This window comes from Phyllostomus discolor, chromosome 5, assembly GCF_004126475.2.
Source record: "Phyllostomus discolor isolate MPI-MPIP mPhyDis1 chromosome 5, mPhyDis1.pri.v3, whole genome shotgun sequence".
NCBI classification, from domain to species: domain Eukaryota; kingdom Metazoa; phylum Chordata; class Mammalia; order Chiroptera; family Phyllostomidae; genus Phyllostomus; species Phyllostomus discolor.
Window position 1 is genome coordinate 156,733,743 of NC_040907.2, and position 20,331 is coordinate 156,754,073.

The following is a 20,331-nucleotide window of genomic DNA, read 5'->3' on the forward strand; positions in this document are numbered from 1 at the left end:
GTTCACAGAGATTCTTCAGTTGACATGAATCTCCTTGTTGGTTGGGAGTGACCTCTTGAAACGTCTCTGCCTTGTCCTGAAAATATTTCAGCTAACTACTGTGTATGGTTCCAACCACTGAGATCTTAGAAAGACATGATATGAAATTAGATTATAAAGTTTCTTTCTTTTCTTTTTTTATACTGCTTCTCTGACAGGAAATAATGACTCAGTATAATCCAATGTCTATTTATAGATCTTAAACAAAGTTACATAAAAATAGTCCTCCACATGAGGTGCTCTCTGATGTTTTCTATTTTGTTCCATTTTATTTAAAAAATTGGGATTGATCCGCTAAGGATATTTCATGACTTACACAGCCCATTGTTGGAAAGACAATGATCTAGCAGGCAGCGGCCCTTTTAATTTGCTGGGAGAACCAGAATGCTGCAGAGACCGAAGCTGATCCAGGAGTCATGAGAAGGCTCCTTGTGAGAACTGTTCTGCATGTGCTGAGCAATTTTGGGGGGAAGGTGTTGGTGATGACTCTCTAGTTGCAAAGAACAGTAGATAACTTGATCTAGCTTAATTATAAAGACAGAGAGAATAATTAGGATTCAAGAGAAGAAATGCATACACCTCAGAATCTCACAGAATATTTTCTGTCTGTCTCTTATCTTGGCTTTCCCCTTCTTTCTGGGCACAGCAGTTAAAGGTGTCCAAGACGAATTGCTCCAAGTCTCATGCTACAGTTTCTCAAACCAAATCCTAAAGTCTGAGAAACAAATACTTTTGACCCAGCTTAGGATGGGGTTCTAGCCCTGGTTTAATCAGCTATAGACAAGGGACAAGGCGATGTAGTACGGACGTGGGCATAGGGGTCTGCACCTAGAGGTCTGCGGATCTAGGGGAGCCAGTGGTTGATGGAGGCTGGGTTGTTTGTGATTTGAGAAGAAAGCTCCCAAGGTGCCCACTAGAGGAGCCAGGTTCATTTGAACTGAATGAGATCCCCGAGTTTTTGCCACCTTAGCATTTTCACACGATGATCATATTTGTCAAGCAAATCACAGTTGACTGTGTGTTTGACGGAACCAATATTGCTTTGAGGATAAATGGTGAAAATAGCAGCATAATAACATAAAATGAAGACTTTATTCACTTAATTGCCTAGAGATTAATTAGATGAATGAAATCTGTTTCACCATATTATGGTGCCTTTTTCAACATTTATCTTAAACATACTGCTGGGGTTATTATTGCTCTCACTTGTGTATTTATTCATCTACTCAACAGATATTTAATAGATGCAGAGCAAGGCACAGTGCTAGGCACTGGTGCAAAACACAATTTAATCAGATCTAGGGACTGTCTTTAAGAATGGTGCAATCAAGAAGGAGAAACCCAGCCCTGGCTGGCGTAGCTCAGTAGATTGAGCACGGGCTGCGAACCAAAGTGTTGCAGGTTCGATTCCCAGTCAGTGTACATGCCTGGGTTGCAGGCCATAACCCCCAGCAACCGCACATTGATGTTTCTCTCTCTCTCTCTCCCTCCCTTCCCTCTCTAAAAATAAATAAATAAAATCTTAAAAAAAAAGGAGAAACCCTTCAGGTACACAGGTAACTGAAGATGGAGTAAGACTGTATTTGAATCCAGGCTCTGTCTCTTTCTTACTCTAGTTAGGCAATTTAACACATCAAAATTGACATTTCTTCATCTGAAAAAAATAATACTGCCTATTGGAAAAGTTGGTTTAAGGATTAAGTGATATAACATATTAAATTGTAGCAAACATTTTGGTACATTAGGTGCTCGATAAATACAGTTACACTTTAGATAATGTGAGCCCTATAACAGTAAGCGTGATATAGTGTCAAGTGTTAATACATGCCTCTCCATCTTCTAAATGTTTTGCATGCATTTATATAGTTCATTTAGTTTTCATAAAAACAATAAGAAGGGTACCTTTATTATCTCCCTGTTGTGCCAATGAGCAAACTGAAGCATAGAGAGGTTAAGTAAATCACCTGTGATCCCACAGTTGCTAACTGATGTACCCAAGACTCTAACTCAGAGAGTCTCATTCCAGAGTTTATGCTCTTAACTACCTGGCAAATGCATGCAAAGGAGAGGCTATTTCAGTTAGAGCTTACAGAGGCTGTGTTCCAAGTTGTAATGAGTGACTTTAAACTCTGACCACACATTCTTATCACCCAGGAGCATCTAAAAGCTATTGATTCCTGAACTACACTCCAAGCTAGAGGTTCTCAGAATGTGATCCCTGACTATTGTTATCATAGCATCTGTGCATTTGCTAAGATTTCAAAGTCTTGGGCCCTATCCCAGACACCCCCAGTCAGAAACTTTGAGGATGGACCTCCACATCAATGTTTAAACAAGGAGATTCTTTGGATGCTACTAAAATGTGAGAGGACTGTTACTCCTGGAGAATAAAGCCAGGATTCCTGTGAGTGGGGCCTGTGCATTGGTATTCAATGTCCTCATAAAGTTCTCCAAGGGATTATCATTGTCAGCCAGGGTCAGGAGCTTTCATGGAAAGTAGGTGTGAGCTGAGCCATAACCAAAGCATATGCAGAGTAGCACAGAAGTATTCCAAGTGGTGAGGCAGCCTGGGCAAAAACATAAAGGGGGAGAGGATTTACGTGTGAATTGGAGAACTGTATTGAGATAAGATTATTTAAAATTATAATATTTTATTTTTTGTGACATACATCATTTGTAACCCTAGTCTCTTAAACAGAAAGTACTGGTACCATTAGCGCCCCACTTCCTGTTTTCTGTGTCTTTGGTCCCTGAGCACAGATGTCAGAAATTGATGCTATAATACAGTAATGGCCTCCGGGCCATTGAGAAGTGTAGAGATTTATGGTGCAGAAGATTGGATTTTGAAATCCTAGGTCTGTTTTCCATAGGTTTTCTATTTCTTATGCTCTCTAGGTATCAGCTGTTCATTCTCACCATTTTAAATTCTACCTTTTTTTTTTCTAACTTGCTGCTTCTTATCTATTGAGGACTGAGAAACCAGAAAACCAATCTTAGAATGATATTTAAAATAAGAGTAAATAGACTATGAGTAAGAGCTTGTCAGAGAGACTGGATTATGTGATTTCCTTACTGCATGAATGTTTTAATGTCTGTTTGCCTATTTTTAGCTGATTTTCTGGGTCTTCTACTCTGGCTGAGATAGCTCATGCAGGAGATAGCCAGCTGACTGGGTTTTCTGTGTGGACGGGCTGAGGCCCCGGAGGATTTGTTTGTAAGGGTTCTCAGCCTTCCTTCTTCTGGCTATTGGCAACAGACCTTTAAGGTTTCCCACTCTGATCATCAGGAGAATTTTGTCCTTGTCAGGCCAGATTTTGAATGCTTGTCACCAAACACTTATTGTTTGCAAGGCAGGAAGAAGGAAGTGTAGATCAGATCTCTCAGGAGGCCCAGAGTGCCTGGAAGCAAACAGCCAGGACTGAGGCTAACCCGCCTTCCGCAGGGACAGAATGGAGCAGGAATAGCACTTTCTCAGTGGGAGGACAGAGGAGCAGGGTGGTGGAAGCAATCAGGTGTGGTAAGACGGGGGAGATGGAAGACCATCGGGGAGAGACAATCTGGAAGACCATGGGGGAGAGACAACCTCTTAGAAGGTGCGAGGTGGCGGAGAAGGGTCAAGAATGGAGATTTAGACCAGCATTACTACGGACTCTGCACTCTTGTGTTTTTTCCAGAGCCACCAAGTCTCTGACATCGCTCCAGGTTGTGTTGTGACCAGCATAGGTGCTGGCTACTAGAGACAACCATACAGCTGGCCCTGCCAGTGGCTTTATTGTGTGGGTCCCTATGGTGCAGGACAGACCCTCTTGAGAAAATGACTTTCCCAGTAACCACTGTGCGTGCTTCCCATGTGTTGTCTGCCATCCTGTGGTCACTGAGTTTCTGTCTCCCTTCCTCCCCCAGGTCGGTGGCCGGATTGGATAAGGAAGCGGACCTGGTGCACATGGAGGTGCGGACCACTGACGGATGTGAGTGCTGCCTCCTCCAGGCAAGGGCCAGGCAGCTCGCCTGCAGCCCTCTCTCCTCCCCCAGTTTGCATTTTAACGGCTTGGGAAGATGGAAAGCCCTGAGCTCCATGGCTGCCAGATCCATCCTTATTTCCCGGGGTGGGGAGAGGCCTCTCCTAAGGGAGATATTTCATTGAAATAAAACCCTCAGGAATGAATTTTCAGAGGATGTGAGTTAATGTGATGAATTTTGAGGCTACTGTTAGTAATTTTCTGGCATCCTCAGTGTAATCTGAATAGGGTATCCATAGCTCATGATAGTATTTTGCATTCACTGGATGAAATGCAGGAGTTGCCGGCTTTAAAAAAACAAACTTGTCCTATAGTCAAGCTTACCCAAAAAAGTAACTGGGCAGCTATTAGCAAAATTTTTATTTATTCATTCCACCAATATTGAGGCATAGCCTACTATGTACCAGGCTTTGGTCCAGGCCTAGAGATACAGTGGAGCATAAGACCTGTATTGTCCCTGCAAATAAGCAGTGAAATGCCAAGGTTTCAAACATGTGACCCCTTGGTACATTGTGCATCTATGTCCATCTTACCCGGATTGGACTGATAAAGTATCATTTTGCACCACTTGAAGCATTTTATTCTTCCCAGAGTTGACCATATCATAGGGCTCCTTCCTATACAAGAGAAATAAAACCAGCTTAAACAACAATATGTAAAATATGTGAAAATATATTTTATATATTAAATACATGAAATAGAATCAGCATATCTTAGGTCAAAAATAGAGCCAACTCATCTATGGAAATAGCACTGACCTAAGAATGGAGCTGAACAGGCACCCGCTGGTGAGCTGGGGTCCTAGGTTCTGCCACCCATTGGCACCAGGAGAATCCCCTCTCCCCTCTCAACTCTGTGCTCTGGCTTCCTGTTACCTGAGGTTACTCACCCTTGCCCTGCCCCAGTGCAGGGCTGTGGGTTGGCCAAATGGAGGGGAATGTTATAGAAATCATAAAATGCTGTACAAAGGTGAGGAGAGTCTATTTTGATCAGGCTGTGGTGCTGGGATATCATTCAGAATACATAAAGTAAAAACTGCATGTGTTTTGTCCAGACATGTGTTTTTTGAGGCCAAACACAGATGCATGCCAGAAACATGCATTTGGGGTAATATATTTTATTGGCTTTGTTTTTATTTTTAGAGAGTTAGAAAGCAATCAGCATTAGTATATGTCTGGCATTCTGCCAAGTACTTTATTTTTTTTCTTTCTCTCCCTGAAGCAGGCAAGAATGAGGAATGACCCACACTCTGTAATAATTTTTGTTTCTTTCTTATTTTTCCGTTTTATTTAATTTATTGGGGTGACACTGGTTAGCAAAATTATACAGGTTTCAGGTGTGTAATTCTAAAACACATCATCTGTACACTGTATTGTGTGTTCACCACCCCAAGTAAATCTCCTTCCATCACCACTTGTACCCCATGCCCTTTTTCATCTCCTCCCTATTCCCCCCTGCAATCACCACCATTGTTCCTGTTCCTGAGTCCTTTCTTATTTTTCTTCTTTGCTCTGTTCCTCCACACCCCCCAGGTACTTCCCCGCTACCCAGCAGCAGTCAGCCTGCTCTCTACCTGAGTCTGTCTGTCTGTCTGTCTGTCTTTCTCTCTCTCTCGCATTTTTACATAAAAGGACTATTTAAGATTTAGGAATGTAATGGATAATGCCACATACTCAAATTCATTTATCATAAGGGTGACAGAACCTGGATTCAAAATTGTGTTATCTGACTGTTACCGCTGGAACAAACTGGGGAGGGGAGAGCGTTAGGTATCGGGGTTTGAAGAAACATAGCAGGGCAGCCGGAGGCATGCAGGCAATGACTCCCAGAAGGTGACCCACAGGCCAGTTTTCCAGGCAACCCCTGCCTTGGCTTGCTTCCCACGTCAACCTCTTAGAGCCATATATGTGACCTCTGGTAGTTGTCACAGTTCAGATCAGAGGACACTTGATAGGACCGTCTGATCTCCTACTTAGTATAGTAATACCTTCCCCAAGCCCCCCGCTGTGTGTTCTCAGATTCCATGAGGTCAAGCTTAGGACATACCCTTGGCTATTGACGGACAGCTTCTATTTGTTGTTGTTTGTTTGTTTGTTTTGCTTCTTTTTTAAGGTAATTTCTTACATTAAGCTTAAACTTATTTTCTGAAAGTTTAAGAATACCAGTGCAAATTTGGATAAGACCTATGGTGCAGAAGGGCTGTGAAACTGTATGAGATTAAAAATGCAAAGCACATAGAAGACTTTCTGGCTTGTTATCAAGAACTGAAAAAAGTAGACAGAAATATCACAGAGATAAATGTCATGTGCCACACTGAGGTTAAGCTATAGCACATATTCATTCTGTCCCATGTTCTAGGTTTTTAAAAACAGTTTTTCAATAGTTAAAAGAATCTTCTCCAACCTAGTCAGTCGGCTCTAGCCCACCTTTATTTAGAAAGTGCACATGTCATCCCTGCATTGGCCTGGCGTTGTATTTTGTATGACCCAACGAAAGGCGTGGCCCTTCTCGTTTGCTTTCTTACACTCACTCATACCCACACATTTTTATCTAAATGATCATCACAAAAAAGCACAAAGTGTATTTCTTTTGTTTTCTTTTTCTGATGTGATAGCTTAGCCTCAAATTTCCCCAGATTCATACAGCCACCCTAGTTACAGAGTAAGAACTAGAACACAGAACTCTCAATATATTGCAGAAAGAAGGAAGTTTCTGAAGACTTACAACTAGCATCCTATTTAATGATGGGACACTCGGTGCTAACCCCTCAGGGCAGGGAAAAAGCAGGGGTACTTACTCCTAGCTTACTGCACCTCTTCAACATCACGCTGAAAGTCTGAGCCAGCGCAATAAAGGTAGAAAAATGAAGTGTAATTGATATAGATCACAAATAAAATAAAACTGTTGCTATTCTCACTGACATGATTTTCTATGTAGAATATAACAAGGAATCTACCAGAGCAGCACCTAGAACAAATAAGTTGACTGAGCAAGGTTGCAAGACACAACATATTTAGAGGAGAAAGAATACATTTTATAACAAATGGTCTCAGAAAAAATGGACAATCATACGGGGGAAAGTGAACATCAACCTACGATTCACAATTTATACAAAATTTAATTTAAAATGGATCATATTCCAAATATAAAATAAAAAATTGCAAAACTTTTAGAAGAAAGTATAAGAAAAAATCTTTATGACCCTGGATTGACATCAAGAACAAAATTGACAAAATAAAGAATTGGTAAATTGGACTGCATCAGAATTAAAAACTTTTGCTATTCAGAAGACATAGTAAAGACAATAGGAAAAAATATTTGCAAATGATCTATGCAGCAAAGTACTCATAGCTAGAACATATAAAGAAATTTCAAAACATAGCAATAAGTAACAACCCAATTTTTTAAAAAATGGGAAAATTTTTAAAAGGCTATTTATACCAAAGAAGATATGATGATTACAATTACATGAGATGATGCTCCACAGGATTAGACATTAAGGAAATGCTAATTAAAGCCATAATGCAAGATCATTACATACCTATTAGCTTTGCTAAAATAAACAAAGCTGACAATACTAAGTGCTACCAAGGATGTGAAGCAAGTGAAACTGTCATACATTGCTGGTGGGAATGCAAGATGGTACAGTTACTGTAGAAAAATATTTGACAGTCTTATAAATACACACACCTTAGGATTCAGCATATTTACCCTAAAGAAATAAAATTTATATTCATACAAAAACCTATACACAAATGCCTGTAGCAGATTTATTAATAATCACCCCAAAATGGAAACAACCTGAAAATTGAATGAATGAATGAATGATAAACAAGCTGGGGTATATTTTATTAAATAGAATACTATTTAGCACCTTTCAATACGTGCAGCAACATGGATGAATTTCAAAGGCATTATGCTGAGTGACATTAGCCAGTCTCAAAAGGTTGCATGTTATATGATTCCATTTACATGATATTATGGGAAAAGGAAAACTATGGAGACGCAGAATACATCAGTACTTGTCAGAGTGGGGGAAGTAGTTGACAAGAAAGATCAGAATTAGGAAATTTCTGAGGGTAATGCAACTTTTCTGTAACCTGATCATGGTGGTTGTTACATTAATCTATACAACTGCTAAAACTTTAGAGCTGTTTGCAAAAAAAAAATGTGCTATATATAAATTGAAAAAAACCTTTTAAACTACCACAAAGATAAAATATATGGTAAGAAAAACTATAATGTGCAGTTCTTGGCTTCTAGTTTTATAGAACTTCCTACCTTTCTTCATTATTAATTAATTAATCAATTTAGTTCTTTTTTTTTTATCCAACCAATACTTATTTAAAGTCTACATATGCTGATACTGAGGGAGCATGCAGGTGAATGCACTATCATCTCTACCCTCAATGAGCTTCTAGCTTGTTGGGGAGACAGTTATTCAGATGATTCTAGCACAGAGCCCAACTCTGTCACTTCCTAGAATGGTGGGGTTCAGGCAAATTACTTCATTGTTCTGGCTTCAGTTTCCTCATCTATGAAATGGGAATGATAACTATAACTCCCTATTGGGATGTTGCAACGATTTTTACATTCTTAAAATAATCAGTTAATACATGTATTTCCTACGACACCAGAGAACACAGAGTGAGCATTGTAAAAATGTTATTGTTGTCATCATCATCACTATCATCATCATCAACTAGTCATCATAGTTAAGATCAGTTTATTTGACAAGCAGAGTGGAAGGAGCCCTCTATAGAGTATCAGCAGTCCTAAGATTGTCAAGGTTACTGTGATTTCTACATTTCATCACTCTGTCAGCCACCACTCCCCCTGACCCATGAGAAGGCGCAGACACTAGAATTCTCCTATGGGCGATTAGAAGTTTTACAAAGACGTTAAATCCATAAACACAATAGGAAGGAATAGAAGTTACTTTCTTTTTCGGTTTGTTGATTTTGTTTGTTTTTAGATTCTCCCAAGTCTCAAGTGCCGTAGTAGGCATCTGCGTCAATGTCAATGTCATTTTTCACACTGTGCCTGCAAGCAGGTTAGCCTCGCCTCCTGGTCAATGAGAAGGAGGCTTTTGGAAGCTGAATAACTTTTCATAGTTCCCTGGAATCTGTTTTTTGTTTGCATTTAAGAGCTTATGTTCTTATTTAAAATAAATAGCTCCTGGGTATTTCTCTAAGAGAAGGCCTGAAGAACTTCAGTTCACAATTTTAATTCCCTTTTTCAGTTTTGACCTTATGTATATTTCCCAAAAAGATGATATTTGAAGGAGTCATGGGAAATTTTTTTCTTAAGTGACAAAAGACAAGACATGTAGGATAGTTAGAATATTTAATAATCTCAAAGGCAAAACATAATCACTAGTCACAATACAATTCAACATTAAAATGCCGAGGTTTTTAATGCAATTCAATGCTGTTCAGCCAGTAGTTGTGAAGTCAGCCTGAGGATAGAAACAGATTTCTAAGACTTGAGTCCTGTTTCTAAGGAGATGATCCTTTGGGGAAGATTTGGCACTGTGAGAAATGCTCTACTTCAAGGTTAAACTTGTTGATGTAGATGGATGAGAAGCTTGCCCTGCTGAATGGGGAGAGACTGAAGCTGCCACCCTAAGCTCTACAAAACTAGCAGAAACGTAACCCCTTAGGACAGAAAGAAGCTTAAGGATGCCACTTTATCTCCTTTGCTCCCTCTCTCTACATTCCCCAGTTCTCTGGTCATCCTCTATTCAGCACAGACCCCAAAACATGTCTACCTCTGAATATCCCATTTCCATTACTGGCCTGGGATTCTTCCGAGGGCAAGAACCTGTCTTATTCTCTCTTCTTTCTGGAACCTCGGGGAGTGTCTGACACCTGCAGCTTTTCTATATGTATGCCTTGAGCTGATACAAAAGAAATGAATCAGTCAATCTGAGGCCACCCCTTCTTTCCATAATGTGACCGTTGGTCCACCTGCAAGGTGAGAAAGTAGAGGCTTAACACACTAGGGAGATGGTACCGTCTTCCCCAGAGCTCCTGGGAGCAGTGGAGCTAGCTGAAACAGGGCACAATATTGCTCAAGTTATCAAACGGATCTCTCTATTCACAGTGCGGGGAGCAAAGTCTTTGGCTTTCAGTAGTGCCCGCACCAGATCTTAGAAATACATTAGAAAGACATTTGATATTTAGAAATACATTAATCATGAGGGTGATGTGACTTTCAGACATTTGGGAAGCCACTCCTTGGTTCTCCCTCAGGGATATGCAAATGAGATCTTCACCCAATCTGTTCTTTCTAGTTTTTCATTTGAGGATGTTTTAAAGGAGAGGAGAGACAATGGAAGTTCAAGAATGAGCACTAATCAAAGTCCACATGTAATTACATACGTCTGGACCCAAGGAGCTTTGCCTACTTGCCCCTCCACGTGCAGTTTCCACCTCCTTTTCTAGGAATTTCCTTCTCACATGGCACACTTCTCTGTCCAGGCTAAAGGCAAGGGCTGCCTTCTCCTTAACGTCTCCCTTGATTATTCTAGCTCAGACTCTCTAATTTTTTTTCTTTGTCTGATCAGCCATCACACTTAAAGCAATGAAACAGTGATATACATTGAGGGTATGTTTTGCTAGTAGAATCGGTGCTAGTAGAATCATGATCTTTTGATTTTCCACAATAAAATAAGACATCACTTGTTATTAATTGAATGTAGGAGAGATGCTGAGTCTTAAATCCCCTCCCTTCTTTCTTAATAATAAAAAAGAGCTAACATTTATTGATCTTTTAAAATTTATGCAACAATGTACTGAGCGTGTTTCAGACATAATCTTACATAATCCCGACGACAATCCGCAGAGGCAAATACGGATTTGTCTGCACCTCACAGATGAAGCGCAATGCTGCTCCTTGGCTGAGGCAGTCGGCGAGGAACAAATCCAGGATCCAGGCTCGGTGCGCCCAGCTTCAGAGGCCTTGTTCTCAAACACCGTGATATCCTCAAGAGATCTGGACCTCTTCCATCAGGCACCTGTTGATATTAAAAAAAAAAAAGAACAAAAAGGCAACAGTTGTTAGAAGCTTATTTTAAGATTTCAAGATATATAGTAAATATATCTTCTTTCCATTTCATCATGGAGTCATTTTTTTTTACATTTTATCTTAATTGTTGTTCAAGTACAGTTTTCTGTCTTTTACTCCCATCATGGAGTCATTTATGACTATATCCAGGCTCATTTGGAGATAATGTCTAAAATCCAAATTTGAGACATTTTGCAGATTTCAGGCTTGAGCAAATGGTGTTCTCTGCTCACCTTTGACGCCCCACTTCCCCTGCAACCCTCAGTCATGTCTACCGGGTGGCCCCAGCTGCCCGATAACTTGCTCTCTCCAAGCTGCTGCTTTAGGGTCTCACCAGGCGTGGGCGTTGTAGCACTTGTTACCATATCTGTGTTTTGAAAAATAAAAGCATTGTGACTTCTAGTACGTGAGTCCAGCTAAAGACTGCGAGGCCCCTGAACTTCACGTGGATGTCAAGGACTCATTTTAGGGCCACTTTCCCATTAAATAGGACTTTTTGTTGCACGCTGGGAAGTGGCAAGCAGGAGGATAGCTAAGAAGAGGGATGAGTTCAGCACAATAGCTCACCTGCCATGGGCCAAGGTTTAGTTAGGTGTTGATTTTGTTTGGGCTTGGCTTTAGATACACTTGACTGTTTTTTCATAGTGTCCAAATGGCAGAGCGAATCATAAATAGGGGAAAATGAGCCTGTGGCGGGGGTGAGCAGATGGCCACCTGAGTGTACCTTTAACTAGACCAGTGTAAGGAGCTTTCTGAGTGTACCTTTAACTAGACCAGTGTAAGGAGCTTTCTGAGTGTACCTTTAACTAGACCAGTGTAAGGAGCTTTCTGAGTGTACCTTTAACTAGACCAGTGTAAGGAGCTTTCTGAGGCTGGTGAGAAAGAAGCAGATTGTCATGTCAACACTTGTGGTTTCTTTACATGTGTTTACTGCAGGTTTTCGCTGGGGTTTTCCTGCCTTATTCTAAGAGCAAATTACTAATGCTGTACGGGTCCAGGAAAATGCCCGGTGAGCAGGCAGGCCGTGTGCTCCGAGGCACAACTGGGCTGCTTGCCTTCTTCCCCTGTCCGCTCAGCCAGAAGTGGCAAGCAAGGCCACTTGGTTTCCTTGGTGAACAGAGACAAAGAGGAAAAGACTGAGGAAAAGACTTGCAGGTTGTACTTACACAATGGTCAACAGGCCGGCCTTGCTAAGGGGACAGGGAAAGGGGGAGGAGGGTGTCTCCTCTCTGGAGAGGTAAATAGGGAATCAAATTGCAGAACAGAGATGGGTGGGCGTGGCTTACAGAGCGAGCTTGTTTGGACTGTACGCTTGTTTTGTTTGGCCTGTGCCCTATCTTAGCTTTAAATTCACCGTCATATTTTTTAAATCGGGAAATTTTAAATTGAAAAATGGGGAGTGTTAGCTTTATTCAGAAACTCAGAACTTCTTATTTCTGCATGTCAATGATAAACTGATGCTGAGAAGCAGCGCCGCCTCCAAGAGGCAAGTACTGGGCGTTGTACTGCAGCCCCCACTGCTCCTCAGTGTCCCTGACACCAGGGTCACGTGCCACTGCCCTTTACCGTCTGACTCCAGCTTATTTTACTCTTATACATTATTTGCTAGGCTCCTTCAGCACTTGGTTGTATTAGACTAGTTGTAGAAGGCCTTCCATTGCACAGAAACGTGCTTGGGCTTTGTCCCTGGGCACTCGGAACTGCTGGTAGATTGAAGTCGGCAGGGTGTAGCTCAGGTTTAGGTTTCAGAGATGACTCGGGCTCTTTGCCTCAGGTCAGTCCGGGTGCTAGTCCATCGTGCACTTGAACACTAGCTGTGAAGTGGGTGCTACAGGTAACACAGGTGAGGAGGGCTCTCCCAGGCAAGTGGCAGGGATCATGCAGAAAAGAGAGACTCCAGAAGCACTTCCAGTCTGGAATCGTCAAGGCTAGGAACCAGCTGGATTGTATGACGTGGGAGAGAAAAAAATGTTCAGAGGCTTGAGCTTTTGGGCAGATGATAAAACTGCTGATGGAGGGAATGAAATCAGCATTTGCTGTGTTTGGATTGTGGACGCCAAAGCAAATAGGCTTTGTCCAAATTTGGACATTTGAAAAGCAGAGATAGAGCATGGGATGAATTCATTTTCTACCAAAATATGTTTTACTATTAAATTAGTATCATTTGTAAATAAATGTGTGTAGTAGGTAGCTACAAATAGTGTGAGTAAGCGCCTTCCTAGACACCAAGCCCTTTTAGACAAGAAAATTTTTGTCTGGTTCACTGTTATATTCCTAGTACCTAAACAATATCCAGTACATTGTACGCACACAAAAAATACTTGGTGAATCCAACAGTAAAGTAATTAATTGAAGATCAAGTTAGGGATAATTGAAAGTCTGCTTTTTTAAAAAAATGAATTGTTACGAATTTTATTTTTTTAACATTTTGCCTTTATTTCTGCTACCTACTACCCCTTTCATTGTAGACTCTGAAATCTAGGTGCATTACCTATGCACACCTATGCACATTATCCAAGGGGACAATCGCATTAGATACCCGTGGTGATGCAGCTGGTTTTAGATGATGAATAAAGACACCCTGCGTTGGATCCTAAAACAATCCCTGCTTTTCATTTTGACCATTTATTATTTTTTCAACACCATTAAATGAATAATAACTATTTTAAAGCAAATGAATACACTTGTTTCTTCAAAGAGACTCACCTGTAGTTTTTCATTAAGGAAAAAAATTGCCAAATGGATTGTCTTCCTGAATGCAGGGACGGCCCTGCAGTCGTGAGCAGGCTGCTTTGAGAGCCAGGGGTTTCCCGTGCAGCCACAGCTGCTGCCATGATTGTTTGTGGTGGCCGAGACAAGTTCAGGGGCTGAGAGTTCATAAGTCATTATGTGAGTTTTATAAATTTTACATAAGTAATAAGTAAATATTATGTTCTCTTTTTTAAAAAGATTTTATTTATTTATTTTTAGAGGTGGAAGGGAGGGAGAAAGAGAGAGAGAGAGAGAGAGAAACATCACTGTGTGGTTGCTGGGGGTCATGGCCTGCAACCCAGGCATGTACCCCGACTGGGAATCGAACCTGTGACACTTTGGTTTGCAGCCCACGCTCAATCCACTGAGCTACGCCAGCCAGGGTGTAAATATTATGTTCTTTTAAAAATAATAAAAATTAAAAAGTAAAGACCCCCCTGGAACTCTGTCTTCTTTAGTTCATTTCTTTCCCCAAAAGTAATCATAGCTCATTTTTATACATATTCTTCTTTCTAGGCAGGTATGGCACAAACCAATATATTCATAAGGATAAGGTTTTTTTTGACATAAATCAGTTCATACAATACATAGTATTAAATAATTTTGTAAAAGGTCGCAGAACAGTAGTACATCTTGGAGAAATCAGCATGGCAATGCACCAGCATACTCTGTTACATGTGGACTTTGGTTTATTTAAAGGTTCCCTAAGCCCTAGCCATTTTGCCTGTTCCCAGCCTTTGAGTGCTATGAACAATGCCACGATGAACAACCACCCTTGCCTCTTTGTGAAGATACATGAGCATTTCTCTAGAAAATATCCCTTGAATTAGAATTGCTGTTGTAAGATAAATGCATTTAAAATTCTGATAGATTCATATTTCACATTGGTTTTCAAGAAAAGCTATACCAGTTTACTGTTTTGCCAGAAGAATGTAGGATTAACTCTTTCCCTCCACCCTTGCCTTAACTAGATTTTGACATTTAAAAAAATATTATTACACATTTTGTGGACAAGAAAATGAAATCTCACTGTTACTTTCAATGCCATCGCTGATTTCCCATGAGATAGAGCTTCTCGGGCTGATGAGAACTTTGCTCACCATTTCCCTTGTGCCTAAGTGTCGCTCCACCCTCTCATTGCAGATGCTCACTACCTCACCTGCAGGATCCAGGAATGCGCCGAGACCACTCGGAGTGGGCCTTTTGCTCGCTCCATTGACATCAGTTCCTTGGTTGTCCAGGACGAATACATCTTCATTCAGGTGAGTACAGAATGTGCTGTCACTGGTAGAGGGTGTAGAAATGTAGGTGAAGTCAGCTGCTTACTAGGAACACGAGGATGGCCTTCCTGAGGCCCGCTGTCCCTCTTTTGACTTGGGTAACCTGGCCCCGTGAGGAGATCTCAGACTTCTGGTGAAAGATGAAGGCACTGTGGGTCAGTATCATTTATAGGGGACCTTAGTGCCCTATTGAATCCCTTACTTGAGTTGCTTTATGATTATACTGAAGGGGTCTTTAAATGACTGGGACTTGGGCTGGGGATTGAGGTTACTTACAGTCGAGTCTCTAATGAGAGTGAACTTGAATTTATCAGTGTCTTGTCTAAACTTGCTAATGAGAATCTCCCAGAAATTAAGCATGGCTAGTATTTTTATTCTGGAAAGATCCAGAGCACACTATATCTTTCCTTCCCTTTTCAGTGCTGACTACCCCTTCAAATGCCCAAGTCCAAAGTCCGTCACTCCGAGACCTCTGACTCTCAGAGAGCTTACCTAAAAATGGAACTCACATTTTCAGATGGGCAAAGGGAGCCTTGTTTTAGGTTTGGAGTTTTACTGGAAGGAGATGCAAAGTAGATCGAAAATGAGAAAAAACAAAAGATGACGGTCTACTGAGTGAGCGACTATGTGTGTGAGTGTGTGTGCGGCAAATACTTGGCACAAACTGTTTCCTTTAGGAAACGCAAATTTTGGAATCTCCCTGAATTAGGTGTTGTTACTTAGATCTTAATAGATTTATTTGTCTCCTTCTTTCCAAATTGTATTTTATACTCTCTGAGGACAGGGACCATATTTTATACACACAATTTACTCCCCATCCCTGTCCCTATTCTAACAAGATATCTTTGCAAATCAAGGGTGCTCACTGACTACCTGTTGGATTGATGGATTACGGATATAGCAGTTACTTCCGTTTGCAAATTAGTTGCATGGATTTTTCAGGTCCTAGTAAAACACAGAAAAAGTAGCCAGCCACTCAAAAACCAATTTGAAAGAGGTAGGAAAAGAGAGGTCTTTGTGACTTACATGTCACTGTTTCTTAGCTTGATTAAAAAGCAGAATCTTGGGCAGTTTTTCCTAAATATTGGTAGGTCATTGGCACTATCATTCCTTTATTCAAAAGTGTTTTTGAACACATAGAGTGCGTACAATGCAAGGTAGACAGTATGAGGTACTACTCTTGGTGTTCCCAAGCTTTCTTCTCTTGGCCAGTTTGCCTCTGCACCCAGTACTCATGGCCCGGGAGTTCTCATGGTTTTGCGTACCATCTCCATGTTCTTATGGCTCTGAAGTCAATGGGCTGCGACCTCTACCATGTACTGCAGATCTGTCTATCTAATAGTCACCTCAACCACAGGTAAAATAAGTCTAACATGACCCCCTTGAACCTGACACATTGGTGGCACTACGTTTGACCAGGTTACTTAAGGTAGAAGCCTGAAAGTCACTGTATGTCATCCAATTAAATGAATCCACAGCCTCTGCTAATATCACCATTCGTTACTTCTGAAGTGCTTCCTTTTGTTCCATTCCTATTACTGTGGCTCTGGTTTAAGGCTTTATTATTGCTTTCTGTCTGTTTTTTTAAGTTAGAAATACTGGGATGATTTATAAATTTACTTACCCGATTGTACTTTTCTTAATGCCGATACTGTGTATAGTGATGAACATGGTAGAATTATTTCTGGGAAACATTACTTAGCATTTAAAATGTTCAGATTTTTCAGTTTCATTTTTCCATGTATTGCATAAGTTTTCTATAACTGTGCAGGCAGATATCCAGATTTTTTTTCAATTTTGAAACATTGTTTTTCATTATACTGGAAACCATTAAAAGATTTTTCTTTAATCAGCAACATACTTTATTTTCTTTGAAAAAGATATAAATTCTTATTGTTCAATATAGTTTTATTGTTTGCCTACTATGTTCCAGACCCCTTGTTCTAGGTGCTGCGGTTAAAATAATAAACACAATAAAGATCTTGCTTTAGTTGCATATAGGTTCTAGGGGAAGAGAGGAAAAATATGTATATGATTCCCTGTCTGTCTGTCTGTCTGTCTGTCTTTCTCTCTGAAAGGCTGTGAGGTATAGTGTAGTTTGGAGATTGATGACCAGCATTTATTCTGAACTTGGCTTGCCACACTTAGCTGCATGACCTTGAGCCGTGCCTCATCTGACTGCTCTATAAAAAGGGGATAATTTCAGTTTCCACTTCATGGATCACTGGGAGGATTGCAATTGCTAATTACAACTGTAAAGCACCAAAGCAATGTGATATGTGTGCTCTCTGTCTGTCTGTCTATCCTGTATGGTCATCTATATATCTAACTATAAAATATATCAGGCAGTGACAATGAAAAGGGTAAAAATAAATGGGGGACTGAATGTTGGGTGTCTTTTGGTAGTGCTATTTTATCTGGGATGACCTGGGAAGGTCCCATTAGGTGATAAACCCGGGGTAGGCTGGCAGCAGTCAGCACTCAGAGGGTGTGTTGGGCCCCGAGCCCCTCTGAGCCCCTCCTGGAGATGTGGGGTAAGGCAGGTAGATATTAGGGACTGCATTTAGAAGCAAGAGTGGTGGGAGGTCAGGGCTATGGACTAAAATTAGTAGGGTGTCAGCGTATTGCTGACATTTTGAACCACAAAACTGAAGTCATCAAGGGAGCAAGTAGGGAGAACAGAGACAATGCAAAGCCTGGGCCGCAGGACGCTCTCCTATTTGGAGATCAGGGAGCGGAGAAGGAAGCAGGAAGTGGGATCTAAAAGTAGAGTTAGAGATAACAATAAAAAGTCATAGGGTGGTAGATCCCACAGGCCTTGAAATCTGTTTTAAGGAATTTGCTATTCAATTATGAAAGAGATGAGAGACAATGAAATAGCAATGTGTCAATGGAAGTAATGCAACGGGCCAATACTTTTGAGAAAACATTGAATTTTATTAACCATCAAATAAATACCGATTGAATGCTATTATTTGAAACTATCAATTGGATAAGATTGAAGCAAATCATGTCAGTAGGTGGCAGATAAACAACTACACAAACTGCCAATATAAATGTAAGTTGGCTGATCATCAGAATTTGATTAAAGAGTCCTTTCCTTCTCTTAGGTGAGTTTAACCATTTGCATTGATTGATATGAGAGATATGTCTTAATTCTGACTGTGTATGCTTAGCTGTTGGTTATAATTGCTTAAAAGACTCATCATGTGGAATCCTTTCCTTCTTTCCCTCAAATAGGATTCTTTGATAATCTGAATATTTGTTCTATCTACTTAGCTTTATGAATATAACTATATAACATGGTAAATCTTCTTTTCGGATAGTATCTATTGATTTCCCCTTGTGAGCAATTATAAAGTTAGTGTATTTCCATGAATTTCTATTGCCTCCCTTCTTGCTGTAGTTCTTCCACCACTAAATTTTGCTGGATTATTATCTTTTAGTATTCTTTTTTATACCTTAAAATATAATTCTGTTAGATTTAAATATTTTATGAGGCCCTGAACAAAGGTAGGGGAAAATAGCATATGTTTATGACTTCCCACTCTCTCCCTTCTATCCAACACCAGCGTTTTAATTAAATTACTTAGAGAATTTACATTTTGCTCTGAATCATCCTTCCTGTATTAATTTTATTTTGGTTTTATAGGTAAGTGCATTCAATGGTGACCATCAGTTATTTTATATACTTTATCAGTACATGTTTTGTGTTGGTTGTACTACATTGATTCTTCCCCCTGGAATATGTCTCATTCAATTGGTTCAATTACTCTTCACTTTCTTTTCATTTTATGTTTCAATTACAGTTTACATTCAATACTATTTTGTATTAGTTTCAGGGGTATAGCACAGGGGTTAGACAAACATATTCTTTATAAAATGATCCTCCTCTCATATTTCCAGTCCCCACCTGGTACCATGCATAGTTATTACAATATTATTCACTGTATTCTCTATTTGTAACTACCAACCAGTACTCAATCCCTTCACCTTTTGCACTCAGCTCACGACCCCCTTCCCCTCTGGCAACCATCATACTGTTCTCTGCAACTATGAGTCTGCTTCTATTTTGTTTTCTCATTTATTTTGCTCTTTAGGTTCTACATAATAGTGAAGTCATATGGCATTTGCCTTTCTATGGCTGACTTATTTCACTTAGTGTAATACCCTCTAGGTCCATCATTGCTGTTGCAAATGGTAAGATTTCATTCTTTTTTTTATCACCAAGTGATATTCCATTGCATTTATGTACCACAGCTTTTTTATTCACTTGTCTATTGATGGGCGCTTGAGCTGCTTCCATATCTCCCTTACTTTTTAATTTCCCCCAAATTTCAGTGATTTATATTTTGAAATATGTACTTTATTTCAGTTTCACTGTTTTGATTCTCTCCCTTTTGGACACTTAGGAAGATGTATACAAAAGACAGGACAGACAAAGGAGAGCCATCATTTTTTCCCCTTCTCATCTGTTTTAATTCTCTGAGTAAAATGAGATTGAAAAAAAAACCAGTCTTACCCACATTATACCTGAATGGGTGGCAGTGTTCAGGCTCCTCGTTGCCCTTTTTGCTGCTATTGTTTGACGTCTTTCCTGATTTTTGCCAGCTTAGAGTTCATCGTGTTTTGTTGTCTCAACATCTCTCTCCCAAGCTCTCATATTTCTGCTTTGAAATCTTCTCTTGTAGAGATGATCTCATTATACAGATTAGTTTCAGTCATAGCTGTGTGTTTACAATTTTCAGTTGCTCCATGGAAGCATTGTTTTTGTCCTGTGTCTGCTATTCATTTCTCCTGTCCATTTTCTCCCATTATTTTGCTGTATTATTTTGAAATTCTTGCACTGTTTTCTTTGATTTCTATGATATTATAACCATTTTATTTCTTAATGTCATGGGCTTCCCTTGGATTAACTAGTTGAAGAGATTCTTAGTGATAGATCAGAGCTCTGTTTCAGCTTCACAGGATTGCTCCTTGGTTCCCAGTGAGGTTCCATGTCGCTCAAGATTGTCTGTGAGTAGGTTCTTCTCATAAGGTGGAAGCTTCTGAGTGGTTCTTTACTTAGCCACGCCTGTCCAGCTCCTCCTCATCACCAATCAGTCCCAGGGATGCTTCTGCAGTTGATTCCCAGGACACATTCCCTGGGTTCCAAATAGGTGCTAGATTATTAG

The 20,331-nt window shown here is 40.2% G+C and overlaps 1 protein-coding gene across 2 annotated transcripts in view; it reads left to right on the plus strand.

Moving 5' to 3' along the window:
* Nucleotides 1-20,331, plus strand: part of SORCS3 (sortilin related VPS10 domain containing receptor 3) — a 551,877-nt gene that overhangs the window by 393,240 nt on the left and 138,306 nt on the right. For both annotated transcript variants that reach the window (XM_036027268.1, XM_028514086.2), the window contains exons 6-7: nucleotides 3,943-4,007; nucleotides 15,021-15,139. In XM_036027268.1, coding sequence (XP_035883161.1) covers nucleotides 3,943-4,007; nucleotides 15,021-15,139 — 184 coding nt within the window. The remainder of the gene's footprint in view (nucleotides 1-3,942; nucleotides 4,008-15,020; nucleotides 15,140-20,331) is intronic.